This window comes from Acipenser ruthenus, chromosome 14 (genome assembly GCF_902713425.1).
Source record: "Acipenser ruthenus chromosome 14, fAciRut3.2 maternal haplotype, whole genome shotgun sequence".
In the NCBI taxonomy this organism is placed as follows: Eukaryota; Metazoa; Chordata; class Actinopteri; order Acipenseriformes; family Acipenseridae; genus Acipenser; species Acipenser ruthenus.
The window spans coordinates 3,910,362-3,926,898 of NC_081202.1; the positions used below are offsets into that span (position 1 = coordinate 3,910,362).

The 16,537-nt window shown below is 41.0% G+C and overlaps 1 protein-coding gene across 5 annotated transcripts in view; it reads right to left on the reverse strand.

Moving 5' to 3' along the window:
• LOC117419352 (carboxypeptidase M-like) overlaps window positions 1-14,611 on the reverse strand; it is a 30,787-nt gene extending 16,176 nt beyond the window's left edge. Inside the window, exons 1-3 of one of the 5 annotated variants that reach the window (XM_058985611.1) lie at window positions 14,586-14,611; window positions 13,466-13,654; window positions 5,629-5,726 (exon numbers count right to left, since the gene is read on the reverse strand). In XM_058985611.1, coding sequence (XP_058841594.1) covers window positions 5,629-5,726; window positions 13,466-13,637 — 270 coding nt within the window. In that variant the 5' untranslated portion in view covers window positions 13,638-13,654; window positions 14,586-14,611. The other 4 variants (XM_034032039.3, XM_034032040.3, XM_034032038.3 and 1 more) reach the window with 4 other exon arrangements.
• Between the last annotated feature and the right edge of the window lie 1,926 nt (window positions 14,612-16,537).

A 16,537-nucleotide genomic window follows, 5' to 3' on the forward strand; every position in this document is an offset into this window, starting at 1 on the left:
AACAGCTTCATGAAAACCAAGCACCATGATGTACAGAACAGCTTCATGAAAACCAAGCACCATGATGTACAGAACAGCTTCATGAAAAACAAGCACCATGATGTACAGAACAGCTTCATGAAAACCAAGCACCATGATGTACAGAACAGCTTCATGAAAACCAAGCACCATGATGTACAGAATAGCTTCATGAAAACCAAGCACCATGATGTACAGAACAGCTTCATGAAAACCAAGCACCATGATGTACAGAACAGCTTCATGAAAACCAAGCACCATGATGTACAGAACAGCTTCATAAAAACCAAGCACCATGATGTACAGAACAGCTTCATGAAAACCAAGCACCATGATGTACAGAATAGCTTCATGAAAAACAAGCACCATGATATACAGAACAGCTTCATGAAAACCAAGCACCATGATGTACAGCAATGGTGTGTACAGAACAGCTTCATAAAAACCAAGCACCATGATGTACAGAACAGCTTCATAAAAACCAAGCACCATGATGTACAGAACAGCTTCATGAAAACCAAGCACCATGATGTACAGAACAGCTTCATGAAAACCAAGCACCATGATGTACAGAACAGCTTCATGAAAACCAAGCACCATGATGTACAGAACAGCTTCATGAAAAACAAGCACCATGATGTACAGAACAGCTTCATAAAAACCAAGCACCATGATGTACAGAACAGCTTCATAAAAACCAAGCACCATGATGTACAGAACAGCTTCATGAAAAACAAGCACCATGATGTACAGAACAGCTTCATGAAAACCAAGCACCATGATGTACAGAACAGCTTCATGAAAACCAAGCACCATGATGTACAGAACAGCTTCATGAAAACCAAGCACCATGATGTACAGAACAGCTTCATGCAAACCAAGCACCATGATGTACAGAACAGCTTCATGAAAACCAAGCACCATGATGTACAGAACAGCTTCATGAAAAACAAGCACCATGATGTACAGAACAGCTTCATGAAAACCAAGCACCATGATGTACAGAACAGCTTCATGAAAACCAAGCACCATGATGTACAGAACAGCTTCATGCAAACCAAGCACCATGATGTACAGAACAGCTTCATGCAAACCAAGCACCATGATGTACAGAACAGCTTCATGAAAACCAAGCACCATGATGTACAGAACAGCTTCATGAAAACCAAGCACCATGATGTACAGAACAGCTTCATAAAAACCAAGCACCATGATGTACAGAACAGCTTCATGAAAACCAAGCACCATGATGTACAGAACAGCTTCATGAAAATTGAATTCATGTGGTATTATTAAGACATAGATGTCATTAGGTACACAAATGAGGTGTTAGTAGCATCATGGTACAATATATTAAAATGAGTGATTTCCAATAGCTTCTTGTAAAAATGTAATAATAAGTGTGACCTACAGGTGTATACATGTACAGACAGACACCTCCGTAGAGCCATAGAATCTCATACTCCCAATGACTGATGCTAAATATTGTTAATACCAAGTTGAATCACAATTAAACAAGCGCTTTTCCAGATATACGCAAGCATGCAAGTGTGACAGACTGTACAGACTTATGTAGCGACAGACAAGACACCCCCATATCTCCCCACACTGTCTTTAATAGGGTTCATCACAATTAGATAAACGTTCTCTAGATACAGAGGCACACTAGACAGGGACCATTGCTGTATCCCTAATGACACCTGCATCCTTAACGGGATAAAACAAAATACTTCATACCCCAAATAGAAGAGATAATGTGCAGATAAATGGAATAATAGAAGTCAATTGCACAGAGCATTCCCTGTATTCCAAACAGGGGCATTTAAAAGGCAGGACGATCGTTTATTATGGTTTTTACCATTTAATACAAATGCTTCAACATGCATGTGTGACTAAGGGCAAACTACTACACTGCCAAAATGTGGAGCAAGAGCAATTTATTACACCCTCGCTGTTCCTGACATGTCAGGACAGACAAAGCCAAAGGCAACACTTTTTTCATTTTTGAAAAAGCACTCTGACATGAGTGGTATCTGCTTCTTCCCCTGGCTGGAATTCGCGTTGCTGTTTGAATCAACGTTGAAATAGGCAAGTGGATTGTAGTTTATTTATTATAATCATTGCTTGCTTAGGTAAGCAGCCTGCACTTAAATTAAACATTTTAAAAATGAATGAAGTGATCCAAACTGTGTTGGGGCGTGTTGAATTGTGAGGTTGATGCAAACTTAGAGTAAAGTAAACGATGATTACCTTTCTATTGTCCTCTAACTAGGGGGCGTGTGTGTGAGTTCTGTGGTGTCCTGCATACATATTGAGAGCTATAACCCTGCAATTATTTGGTTTTGAGAGCATAATCTGCAAACACGTGTGGTATCTGCTTCTTCCTCTGGCTGGAATTCGCGTTGCTGTTTGAATCGACATTGAAATAAGTAAGTGGATTGTAGTTTATTTATTATAATCGTTGCTTGCTTAGGTAAGTAGCCTGCACTTTAATAAAAAATTAGAAAAAGGAATTAAGTGATCCAAACTGTGTTGGGGTGTGTTGAATTGTGAGGTTGATGCAAATTTAGTGTTAAGTATACGGCTCCAGGCCGACAGGATAGTATAAACTGGCAACGCCAGCCGTTCTAAGCACCAGCCAGTCTAAGGGCCACAAGTCCAAGGGCAGTCTGAGTTGTGTCAGTCTAAGGGCCACAAGTCCAAGGGCAGTCTGAGCTGTGTCAGAGTGAGGACAGGCAGAGCGAGGACCTTTTCCAAATCCCTCCCAATGGCTACTAGAGGCCTCATTCCTACCTTGACACCTAACGTCTGGATCCCCTGGACACAGCGGGCTCACTTGTTCGCCACTTCCACAATGAACACTGGTAAGTACCTGCTGCACATACCCTTATACCCTTAAACTCCTTCTCCCCCCACGCTGCCTGCTACAAACTTGAAAATCTCCTCTTTCAATTGTCACTCTCTGACTAACAAATCTCTGCTTCTCACTGAACTTCTAACCAATACCAATCTTGATCTTCTCTGTCTAGTTGAAACCTGGCACTCTGTAAATGACATGCACTCGCTGCATCTAGCCACCCCTAAAGGCTATTCCCTCTTTGACAAACCTCGCCTCACTGGCCGAGGTGGGGGTACTGCTGTTATTGCAAATTCTGTGCTCGCTTCCTCAGTTCTCTCTTTGCCTGCCTTTTCTTCATTTGAGCATCTCGCCATCAAGCTCCCCTCTCCCATGTCCCTCACCCTTGCTGTTATCTACCGTCCACCTAAGAGCAACTCTGCTTTTATTGCGAGTTTTCAGAATTCCTTTCCCTCGTCTGCACTTCTACTGACACAATACTACTCCTAGGTGACTTCAACATTCATGTTGACTTGCCTTCCTCCCCCCTAGTGACCGACTTCAACACGCTTCTAGACTGTCTTGGACTCTGTCAATCTGTCAACGTCCCCACTCACACCCGAGGACACACCCTGGATCTGCTCATCACCAGGGGCCTTGATGACCATTTCTTAATCACTGCTAATATTAATCTCCCTGCTCCTTCCTTCGCTACTGATACTGTTGTCTCCTTCCGTCCCAAGAATCTGCTGAATCCTCTGAAACTCTCAGAATGTGTCTCTGCATCCCCTCTAAATGGTACTCTTTAAATACTCCATGAAGTGCAGCTCTGTAAATACTCCATAAACAGATATCTTATCTGTACCTATGGGCTTTTTTAACTGGCTGTTGAATAGTAATGATATTGTATTGCAATGATATATACTATCACAATATACTAATCACCTCTCTTTCTGGAGCCAGCCAGGCTCTTTCTAAATCAATTGGCTGGTGCGGTTTTTTGGGGTATTGAGCAATTTTTCTGCTCAACTGATGTGGGTCACTTAATAAATCCAGAAGTGATGAAACTAAAAAAAGGCAAACAAACAAAGACAAGAATGTGGAAGAGCTGGTCGAGGTTACTTTATTGTAAGCGGCTGTCATCACAGCACACATGGAAACCAGCCTCTCGGTTTCCAGTTAAACACTTAAAGCACATCTTGATCTATAAATGCCATGGGGCTTGGGAACTACCTATAAGAAAAAAAAATTCAGTTCTGACAACATCTATTCCACTTAAGAACATAAAAAAGTTTACAAACGAGAGGAAGCCCTTCAGCCCATCCAGTCTCGTCTGGTTCCTCGTAGCTCATTGATCTCAGAACTTTTATCAAGTTGGGTCTTAAAGGATCCAAGTGTTTCTGCCTCAACAACATGGCTGGGTAGCCTGTTCCATACATCCCTACAAAATACAACAGTGCCACACTCCAGGGCACAAGCTAACTAACAGAAAATACCTGATCAATGCTATAAAGAAGTCTTTTTTTTTTTTTTACTTCTTCATGTATTTGTTTAATGATTAGGGGAAATAACGCAAGCACTGTTTTGTTAACAAGAACCTTCTGTGAGCAGGCAGCATAGTTCAATACTGGTCTAAAAGGGGCAGCTGGATCTGGATGTTGTTTAGGGCAATTTTTTTTTTTTTAAATGAGTTTGTTCCTCCTCTACGTTAGAGAATAAGCCAAGTTCCCATGAGGTAAAAGAAAGGATCTGGACTTTTTAACTTGCTGTTGAACACTTTCAAGTCTGTTTGCCGTATTTCCCCAATTTTAAGGTCACTAGATTGGCTTCCCGTGAAGCAGCTAAAGCAGTGATTTCAAACCGCTCCTCCCTTACAAGGCTGCTCGTGGCTCTGGCCCTGCCTGTCTGCGGGAGTTACTTATTCCCGATAAACCGGCTCGTACTTTCAGATTAGCAAGCGATGGGCACTTGGTAATTCCAGGAATGTGACTAGAACCTGTGGAGCGAGGGCTTCTAGTTTTCAAGCTCCTTCAGTTTGAAGGAGTCTGTCACTATTTTTAAATCTAAGCTCAAAGCATCTCTGTGATTTGGCCTTTCACTAGCGAGCAATTTGGAGCACTTGTGGCTTGCTGTGTATTTTTGTAAAGCGCCATGGGATGCTTGCACATGAAGGACGTTATATAAATTAAATTGGTATGGCATATGGTATGGTATAAATAGTATGTAAAGATTTTCTATATAAAATGCACACATTACTAACCACCTCTTTTTATTTATTTATTTTGAAAAAGCTAACTAAAACATTTTGACTCAGTTTAGACAGCAATTTCCCGTTCAGCAACAGTAGGTTCCATCTGTACCCCCGTGACACAGACTCTCTGACCCCTAGCACAGCACATGCTAATCTTTTGAGCACTCACATCGTTGTTGTGAAAATGGGGAGAGCGAAGTTGGGGAATGTGCAGGGAGGAAATGGGGTCAGGCTGCAAAGAACTTGACTGTTGAGACAGAATTTTTAATGTCCCCTAAAGCAGGCAAGACCTCTGGTTCTGCATCTCATTGAGGAGAGGTTTCTCCTTCAGCGCTGGGGGGTTTGGAGATGGATTTTACTGACCTGACCCTGGGACACTGAGAGCCGGATATAAGTGTGCTCTCTTGAGAAACAACCACAAAAAAATACCCTCCCACATTTAACTTTGAAATGTCCATGCAGGTTCTGGAACAATAGAATACCTCACACATTCATGCAGTGTGTCCTTCCTCGAATGACTCACCTCATCACCATGCATGTTGCCAACATACTTGAATTCTGGAATCCCAACTTTGTGTTCCATTGGGTACTTTCCCAGAACCAAGACCCAGAGCTCTCTACCTGTAAAATAAAAAAGAGAGCAACATGTGACAGATGGCCAAACCTGGTCGACAATATCCATTTGATTATTTTCATACAGGTATTGTGTGGAATCGCACAAGATGTGCAGTGGTGCTGCTATTATTTGTCTATTATTTGTTTATTTAGCAGACGCCTTCATCCAAGGAGACTTACAGAGACTAGGGTGTGTGAACTATGCATCAGCTGCAGAGTCACTTACAATTACGTTTCACCCGAAAGACGGAGCACAAGGAGGTTAAGTGACTTGCTCAGGGTCACACAATGAGTCAGTGGCTGAGGTGGGATTTGAACCGGGGACCTCCTGGTTACAAGCCCTTTTCTTTAACCACTGGACCACACAGCCTCCTGCTACATAAATAAAATAGAAGGATGTATTACCCCTATTTAACAATGACTGATATCAGTACTACATAGGAAGTTTTAAAGTTAACATTGACATTGGTGTTATTCTACAGAATGAGAACCTCTATTTGAGTGACAAGATGTATGTTTCACCAATCATAGCTCTCAAGGTAAAGATGAGATGAATCTGCTAAACGCCTTGTCTGAGATTGCAGATACATGCTGGGTGCCCATGCCATGAACATGCCAAGCAGTCTCCCATGGTGTGAGCGGGTTTCAATAGACACTCCCATATCCATTTAATGAAGCAGCATTGTGATGCTCAATTAGTTTATAAGAATGATACAGCCTGATTTGATTTCTTAAAAAAAATCATAAAAACAAAACAGAAAACAGATGGATAACAGGAAACTGTTGTCATTCATCTGCTTGCGGTTGCAACATTATTCCAGCGATGTAATTAAATAACCATGTGCTGTGAATGCTGTGGCATGCCTGTATTGTGAGATCTGCACACGGGCAAATGGACATTTCTGCACTGAGAGTGCTGATTTAGGGGCAGTGTTTAATGTCCCACTTTTCAACTTCAGTATCAAACCAGTTAAACGTTTAAACCCACTATATATCACTTTTCACAAATCGCTGTAACCTGCAAACCGTGGCAGAGCTGTATCTGAGTATCCTGTCTGTGTACAGAAATTTTGACTATGAAGTAAGATGGTTTACACTGTGCACTTACTACAACATAAGCAACATCTTTGGTGGAGACATTCAGGCAAAATACTAAACGTGTCACACTTAGCTGAACTCTACTCTGTTAACCCTCCTAGGTTCATGACAGTAGCAGTGGGTTGTTATTTCTAATATTCAGAGATGCTCAACTCACAGCTGCACTTCACAGCACTGCTCCAGAGTTCAATAACGTGGCAGAGCTGTATCTGAGTATCCTGTCTGTGTATCCGATTCACAGCAGTGACGGCAGTGTCCTGGGGGAGGGGGGTGTCCAGGGGGGTCCCTGACAGGAAGTGGACATGGACCGTTTCCAAAACAAACTCCTGTTGTGGAAGTCCCGATGCAGACAGCCATCGGGCCTAATTTTTGTTTTTCAGTTTGCACCAGAGCAAAGTTTACCACTTAAGAGAAATGCAGTGTGGGTGTTAAATATCAGAGTTATGTTACCCTTCTTGTTGTCCAGATTCACTTTGTATCCTTTTCTGTTTCAGTGATCACATGTTTAAAGCACCCGTGTGGCTTCAATAGAGCTCTCAGAATCAAGCTGATCTGGTACACCAGAGTGCAAACTTTAACCTGTTCCCCCTGCAACACAGCCTCTCATGTAAAAAATACATCAGGAAGAAATAACACATGGAACAACACGTGTTATTTCTTACATACACTAGGGGCAGAGTGTCCGTGATGTCCCTGACAGCGAGCACTATAAAGAAATGTGTGCTCCACCTGCAGTGTCCTGGATGTGCTTTCTGCTTTCTTCTTATCAATATTTATTGTGGTGCTGAATACAGTACTGATTAAAATGGGTGCAGCTTGTGCATATCGATAACACACCGTACCTAGGCTCCTGTAAAAGAAAATAACTGCCTGGATATTTCATGTGTTTGAGCCTGCATCACGTTGCTGGTTCCAGCTCTTACTAATAAGCCTGGAGACAGGTCTGCTATGCTTTGCCTTAAACATTATTTATAGTACATAACCTGTTCTTTATTCTTGTTCCACAGCATTGTGCCAGGAGTCTAAATGTAAAGGTCAACTGACAGTTGGAACAACATGTCATCATTTCTTCATTTGGGTCCAAAGTGTTAAGTGGGAAAGAAGCGGTGCCTGGATAAGGGGAGTCTTTTTAGGTCGCAGGGGATCCCAGGATTGAGAAGAGGCCAAAACACAAGACGTGTTGCCATATTTAGTTCTAATGTTAGGCACCCATAGCAACCTTGAGCGCACATTCTTAAGAGCTTATGAAATGATGCAAGGAGTAACTAGGCTGGATGAGTAAGGGGCTTGGCACTTTAAGAAATAACTAATTTCTGTGAGCCGAGGAAGGCCACTTCAGAGTACAGTATACAACATTATAGAGTGGTGGGTGGTCATACTGCAACTCAATACAAACCTACCAAATACAAATCTACTTTACCTTAAGGTCTGTACCATTAGCTTGCCTGCCCTTACACACATCTCCCATAGTAAAAGCACAGCAAAGCGTAATAAAGCACAGTGAAAACATGATAAAGCGTACAGTAGGCATTGTAAAGAATAGTGAGGTAAGGTAAAGCATATGATAAACACAACAGACCAGGATAAACTATGGTAAATGCATAGCATAACCATGAGAATAGCATGGGAAAACTGTAAAAAATACTGTGGTAAAAAACACAGTGAAAAGCTGGTAATGATAATTGCTGGAGTATGTGTGTTCTATCAAAAAAGCTACAACAGTGACAAGCTGTTCTGGTAGTTTAACTAGTTTCATAACAGATCAGTGTAGTGTACAAGGGTTAGCTACATACTGTACATGTTATTTCCACACTCAGCCAAGCAGCACCTTATAATCAACTTGGTAAACGAAGCAAAAACACATTGAGTTTCGGTTGTGCACGTCAGACTATAACACTAATATTTCAGTGTTTGAAGTGTAAATGACCTCAATCGTTTTCATAGGAGAAAACAAAAAGGCTCCAATTATATCCTCAGCGTCTGTTTATTTCAAAGTCTGTTGAGTTGACTGACAGAGTTTGATACCCAGGAAACTATTAAGCATCAAACATCGCTAAATACATAAAGTTTCAAACAATGCTCATTGAATAAGTCTTTGTGAATTGCACCGTGTGGCAGGGTGGCACGGTGAAAGCCCTGCCAGTGTGTGTGTCTGTATGTGTAGGGAATATTGGGTTGGCAGTGAGAGGGTTAAATTTCTCCCTGTCAAAACACGTGGGAATGTGGCTGGAGCAGAAAATTGAATAAATGATTAAATGATTAATTAGGCTCCAGCTTCAGGTGTATAGAAGGGTGATCCCGGTTGTGTTAGTTTAGAATAGTGAGATGGGCTGGGCTGGGTTGTTTTGTTGTGTTTGTATTTGTAAATATGAATAAATGAGTGTGAGTGCTTCAGCCGCAGCTGCATTGCTGACACGACTCGGTCACAGGCCCGTAAAGACTGTTTCTGCTTTTACTGTACGTCTCCTGTGACTATTTCTCAGGAGCAGCAGTGCTTCTTCCTATGGGACGTGTCCCAGCTTGGCTTCACAAAGTCCTGTTGTGCAGCATGTTTATTTTTGCACTATAAACACACACACACTCTCATTCACATGACCTAGGAACTATTTTGGCTTGAAGTTGGAATTGCTTCAATCCTGACCTTCAAACAAGCTGTGTTCTTCTTGTCAATCTCGCATGCTTCTGAATAGCCCTTCTAATTTTAAACCACGCACACAGGATATTCAGAGCAGGAATCATTCATAAAGCACTGTTGTGAAGATTTACTAGATTGGTTTTAACCTTTGCAATGCAGAGAAACAATGTTTTAAAAAGCAACGGGGCTAGGAAGGGCTGAGGGCTGATTCACAATCCATAGCTTCTTAAGCTATTCGCCTCGGGAAGGCCCGGGTTCAAATGCAGCTTCAGATCACAAGCAAAAATAATCTCTCATGAGCACCAAAAGCACTAGTGCCGGTGTAAACGAATATTTGTTCCCCCCAGGAAGAAATATTCAGCAGCAAATGTTTGTACCTCCAGAAGAACTAATATTGGTTCCCACCAGTGAATATGTGCATGTAAACAATGCAGGGATAATGCTAGTAATGGCAGCAGTGTTCATGTGTAATGCTAGTAATGGCAGCAGTGTTCATGTGTAATGCTAGTAATGGGAGCAGTGTTTCAGTTGAAAGTGCAATGTTACAGACTTATATACAAAGGAAGATGACTTTGTTACAAAACAAAATGGGGTTCCTAGGGGGAACAAATATTCTTTCCTGGGGGAAATATTCAAATATACAAACAGCTGGTTTCATAACCCCGGATCAGCACTAATGCTGGACTACATGATGTTGTGCTAGGGAAGGTAGCACAGGATTAGTTATAGTGGTCTGAGAAACCAGCTGTGTATCTGTAATAAATAACACACATTCCACTGTAGAGAAGAGGGGTTCTCGTCTCTCTTTAACCGGTCATTTGATGTCGCACCAGGTTTATTTTATGGTATGAATTATACTTTTGTTTTCCAGCTGATTCAATATTCAGTTATTAGTTTAAATTTTGACCGATTATTCAAAGACAATAAACTCACGTTCATCCCAGCACTGCGATTTACACATTTAAAGTGAAAATAACAGCATTCCCAGGCAAACACAGTATACAGTGCATTCCAGGGTTAAATGACTTCTCTGGAATGATGTCATAAAGCCAGCATTGCGCAACAGAGCCAAGATAATCTGACAACTGTTATCCAAAAGCGGTCTCTTCCAAGTGACAATGCGGGCTGACGAGGCAGTTTGAATCGATACACCCCAAACTCAGCTGCGCTTAGCACAATCAGAGCTACTCTGATCTCTTCTGTCAGGATATCAGATACACACAGGCAGGAGACTCTTGCCAAGGCATTTCTAAAAACAGCCTTTTCTTTCAAAGGAACACACTGTACTTGGGAACCGTGTTTAAAACAGGAGAACAGGGGTCTGTTTGTAACTACCAGTACTGTACTGTTTAAACACATTTCTGTGATCGCGCTATCGCATTGACGAAAGAAGATACCGTACATTAAAAGTGATAAGATGCATCCCTGCTTGAACACCACCAGGATCTTTATCTACTGTTATGTCTGGTTGACAGTTCGCGTTAACAAATACCATACTATGATGGAAGGAAACAGTTCCATGCCTTGGTTGATGTCATTTTCATGTTGCTACTGTATGAAGCCCTCAGAGATTAAGAGGTCATTATTGGGAGGGAGGCAGTGTAACAATTCAATGATACTAAGCTGCAAATCAGCAAATTGCAAATCACGATGAAAATCATCTTAGCGAGATAAAGGAAATGTGAACGGAGCTCCCTGAGTGGTGAAGGAGAGGCCTGATATCCTTTACAATAGCCCAGCATTAGGTTACAGGGATTACACAAGAAGGGCTGTATAGGGGCATACTCCACCATTGTCAAAGCTTTGAATTGTTAATGTGTCGCTACATCTGAGCTGTCATGAAAGAGCTGCCTGTACACCTTGATTGCCCTTTAAGACAGGTATTAACCCTTTGCTGCTGGCTTAAAGGGATCCTCTTCATGTTGCTGATGTTTCCTTTCTTACTTGTTTAATATCTTATTGTGGCTGTTCTGTGTGACTCTCTGAGGCTGCTTCTGCGTAGATCAGTATCTACCATGGTTACTATTTACAGCAAACACATGCTTCTGAAAAGACTCCTTGAGGCTGATTGTGGAGAAGCATCTTAGCATTGATAATAATCTAAAAGAAACCACAGAGAATCATACAGAACTCGTATACTAGGGTATGAAATAGGAAACAAATGAAACATTAGGGCAAAGTAGATGATATTAAGCATCCCTTTCAATGATTTCAATCACAGCGTTGTCCAACATAATCGGACTAAGGAATCACAAAGCGCTATACATCACAGATTGATAAGGTGCAGAGCAATTCAACATTCAAATAAGAGCCGCAGTCTGTACCAACATTCCAGCTGATGAACTCAGGATCTATGCATGGGCATGATCTGCTAGACTGCTGACTTTATACCCATTTTAATAACACTTCTGAGATTATGAGGACACTCTTGTGTGTGCAGCCTCTGGTTCTGATAATCAACCCCTTGCTGAGACACTGCTGAAATGATCAGGGGCCAGCATTCAGTTAAATATACTGATCTTTTTAAAATGGGTTCTCCAGCCAGTAACCATCAAGTCTTTAACAGCTGGGAAAACTCCTGCAAACACTGAGGGGAAAGAGTTTAGTTTCAATAGGTGAGATTGGGCACAGGACATACAGCTGTCCTCTGATCACTATAGTACAGTGACGTGTTTCAACAGGACAGGCTGCAAGGACAAGCTGACTTCCCTTTCCTGTAGCCCCTCAGTTTAAAAAAAGAAAGAACTTCCCTATTTAATGATCCGTTGTAAACATCTATATATATATATATATATATATATATATATATATATATATATATATATATATATATATATATATCCACTCGCTTCACGCAAAACATGATCGACATAACAGCCTCACGTTATCCTTCCCTGACTAACACTGTAGCTTTAATACGAATCTCACAAAGAAAAAGCAAACTGATTCTCTTTAAAGAGGAGCAAATGCATTATAATGGAGAGACGTCTACAAGTGGAATTACAAACAAAACGAGAGAAACTGCATGAAGTGTTACTGTTTGCTGTACAGTATGGGAAACTTAACGCTACTGTTAAATGATCATTCTGCTGACAGGATGTGCTGTCGCCTGCTTTCTGTCCCGCCTCGGAATGCATTACAGGCACTACGCGAAGTTTAATAATAGCAACGCTATTCCACACGGTGTTTCTGCTTGCTAACACCGCAAGTTTGTTCGCGGTTTTTGACGTGGCTGTTTAAATGGTTCTGTGTTTCATTGAGAACTGATAAGGTATTCTGCTAAAGGGTGACAACGAGAGGGTATTGTTAGGGACTTTGATAGCCGTGTTCTGGGCTCAGTAACAGCTAGTGGAAACGCAGAAATGAATGTAATATGTCACGCCAATATTTCAGATACATTTCCGTATTCATAAATGAATAACGCTGAAAATAACATCAGTGCTTATGTGTCTGTTTTATTTAAACTTGAAGCCATCTGTTTCTCTAAAACATGAGCTTATCCAAAAATTTCAAAAAAGTATTTTTTTAATGACAAAACGAATGACAGAGACGATTATTTTTAGTCTTATCCCTCCTATTTCCCTTTTTCATTTACAGTTTTTACTTTCTGAAGTCCCCGAAACATAATTAATTCAGTAAGGCACGGATGACCTTTTTATTTGATTGAACAGGCGATATTGTAGCCAGACCCATCTCTACCCCGCTCGCAGAACTCAAACGCGCTGCCAGTCTAAACTCGCCGCATATTTATCTAGCAGCGCGCCTTCTTAAGATTCATTTCAATCATGTCAATTATCTGCTTAAGCTAACCATTGTATGGGAGACTGAAGCCAAGAAGCTCCTAAAAAAAAAGTTAAACGACGACCCTTTTTTTTAAAGCCAGCTATCGCCCTTACTGTACACTAAGAGATTGTACCTACTGTGATCAAACCTGACAACAAGCACAGACACAAAAAACAGGTATCTGAAATAATCAGAATCGTTATTATAGAGCATGCTGGATTGGTCTTACCTTGCACCGATTTTCCAATACTGTACAGGCTTGTGAAGGTCGAATAGTTTTTGCTGACGGACTGCAAATATACTTCTATTTGTTTGCTGTCGTGGAAATTAAAGTCCAGACCCCGAACCCATGAAGTCATGGATCCGATCCATAGACAGTGCAGGACGGTACGAAGAAACATCTCCAGATGGGATATCCCTAGACATGAAAAATACATAAATACATAAATACATAAATAAATAAATAAATAAATAAATAAATAAAAATAAAAATAAAAACAAAAACAATAATAATAATAATAATAATAATAATAATAATAATAATAATAATAATAATAATAATAATAATAATACTATTTCACGTGGCAAAACCTACAGCAGATATACTTTTGATGTCACGCATAATCGTATGGTTTACAACATCATTACCAGAGCTGATGTAGCTACACTCATCTCTACAGTACTATTAAACTGTTTAAATTCAGATAATAATGCATACACATCGTGCATAATCTGTTGTTTTTACACTAATCTGTATGGCGAAATAGTCTTATAATTTATAAATAGCGTCTTACCTTTGTGTGTGTGTGTCTGTGTGTGTGTGTGTTTCTATCAGACCAAATCTGCGCTTTTCGTATTATCGTCCAATATCTTTTTAACTAAAGAAAATGCTTCTTTTTTTTTATCTGTCCAGGTAACTGATATTTTGAACAGCAATTGCTACGCACAGTAACAGTAGCGGTTTCATGAGATAAAACAAACACTATTGCTTATCTGATGAAAAAAAATTAAAGTTTCAAGCGCTGCTATACGAGTAGCCTAACTACAACTGACGACCGACTACCGACCGTACTGCACCTTCACTGAAACCACACAGTGGTCCGCGCCCACGCCCCCGACTGCCATACCATGTACCCAATTGAAAATGTGCAGACACTTCTGGATCGTGGTCCCGGGTCTTGATTATCGTTTACAGACAGATCTAGGCGGAGCTTCTAATCTGAACTGTCTGAACACTGTTTGTTCGTGCCCTGCGTGTCTGCTTCCTTCGAGCACAGTATGCAAAGGTAGTGCTGGAATAGGACGGGTAGACGTACGTCAAATTATGATGCCTTACTACTACGACTTACAGGGAGATTTATTTTCACTTGACAGAGAGCTCTCCCGCATACTTGCAAACATTCTGAAACTGTTCAGCGGGACGCTCGCCCCCCTCCGTTGGAGGTGGAGGGTGGGGTTATATGCATCATACACATGGGAGGGGTCATACGCAAAAAACACTATCATATAATAATAGACGTATCGCTCAACAACACCACACGACCAGCATGACAGTAAACATAGACACAATGAAGCGTTCTTACCTTTGTATACCGGTAAGTTAGTGATCAGCAGATGTGTCGGCCGCACGAAGAGCACAGCGTGTGGTTTTCACTAACTCTACTGTGCAGAATAAATGATTTTTTTTCTATGGGTAAATATCAGGACTTTCTTCCTATGCATCGGGACGCGGACGTTTGCTAGGAAATCAGGACTGTCCCGACCATATAGGGACTGTTGGCATGCATGGACTCCCATATCTTACCCCATTGTTGCAGACCGCCCAAGTCACCAGTATTTCGCCGGTCTGACCCGCGACATCAATTGTACAATCCGCAAAATAAAATGTATATGTATGATTACTGTTTGGGTGATGCGAAAACCTGAAGTTTGTCATTATCAACATATGATTGTATGTCTACTCCATTCATTGCTGCGGTCTTAATTAAAGTTGCTAATTATGTCATTTTAATAATAATTTATGTCGGAATAATTATTGTCCAAAATGTTTTTGAGGAAAGGGGAAAAATAAAAATGATACTGTTTATAAAGGGCAGCAGTGTGGAGTAGTGGTTAGGGCTCTGGACTCTTGACCAGAGGGTTGTGGGTTCAATCCCCAGTGGGGGACACTGCTGTTGTACCCTTGAGCAAGGTACTTTACCTAGATTGCTCCAGCAAAAACCCAACTGTATAAATGGGTAATTGTATGTAAAAATAATGTGATATCTGTATAATGTGAAATAAAGTATAATGTGATATGTTGTAACAATTGTAAGTCGCCCTGGATAAGGGCGTCTGCTAAGAAATAAATAATGAAAGAAATAAATAATAAAGAAAATTAAAATACTGATAGATCAGTGTAAGTGGTCTTCACAAAAATAATTAATTTATTAATAATCCACCCAATCTGTTTAGAATCAGTCGATTGAATGGGACGTTATCAAGGAAAATCATCCCATAGGAATGGGACAGGAGGTACCTACTAGCCTCCCAACAGGTAGATTAGGTCTGGATCAAGCACTTTAATGGACATTAGAGGGTGCTAATGATGCAGTGTTTAAATAATTAGTTTAATAGTAACATAGTTAGGTTTAGGGGTAGAGATTAGCTTTAGGGGTAGAGATTACGTTAGTGGAAGGCATTAGGTTTCAGGGTAGAGGGTAGATTTAGGGGTTAGGAGGCTAGTAGGTACCCACTGGCCCATTCCTATGAGATGACTTTGCTTGATAACGTCTTATTGAATTGACTGATTCTAATCAGATCGCCTGAATAATCAAATACAATAATCAAATAAATACAAGGAATGTCCAGTAGGTGGTGTAAACAAGACATGCCAGACTTCTGCTTCTCCTTGTCTGATGTTGGAACTCTTTCCTAGGGAGACTGCCTCATAAATGGAGAAAGGGTTGGTAGCATTCTGTGGACTGTGGTCTAGACTAGAGCACTGTGACGTCAAACCGCTGAGTGGTCTAGACCACAGGACACAGAACGCTACAACCCCTACTTCATAAATGAGTCGCTAGACTGTAATGTGCTTTTGTACAAAGCTGCAGTGTTGTTGCTCAAGACTCATGTTCTTCTGTGGGTGAAAGACTTGGGGCAAAGGTCAGGGCGGGTACTTAAAGTTACATTCTCAATATTAAAGACTCAGTTTTGATATCAAGCCTATATCGGCCTAATCTGTTGTAGGAAGGAATACATCGATCGTGTGACTGTGGCTGAGGGCAGTGTTTCATAGAATCAGGGCAGCAGTGTGCAGTAG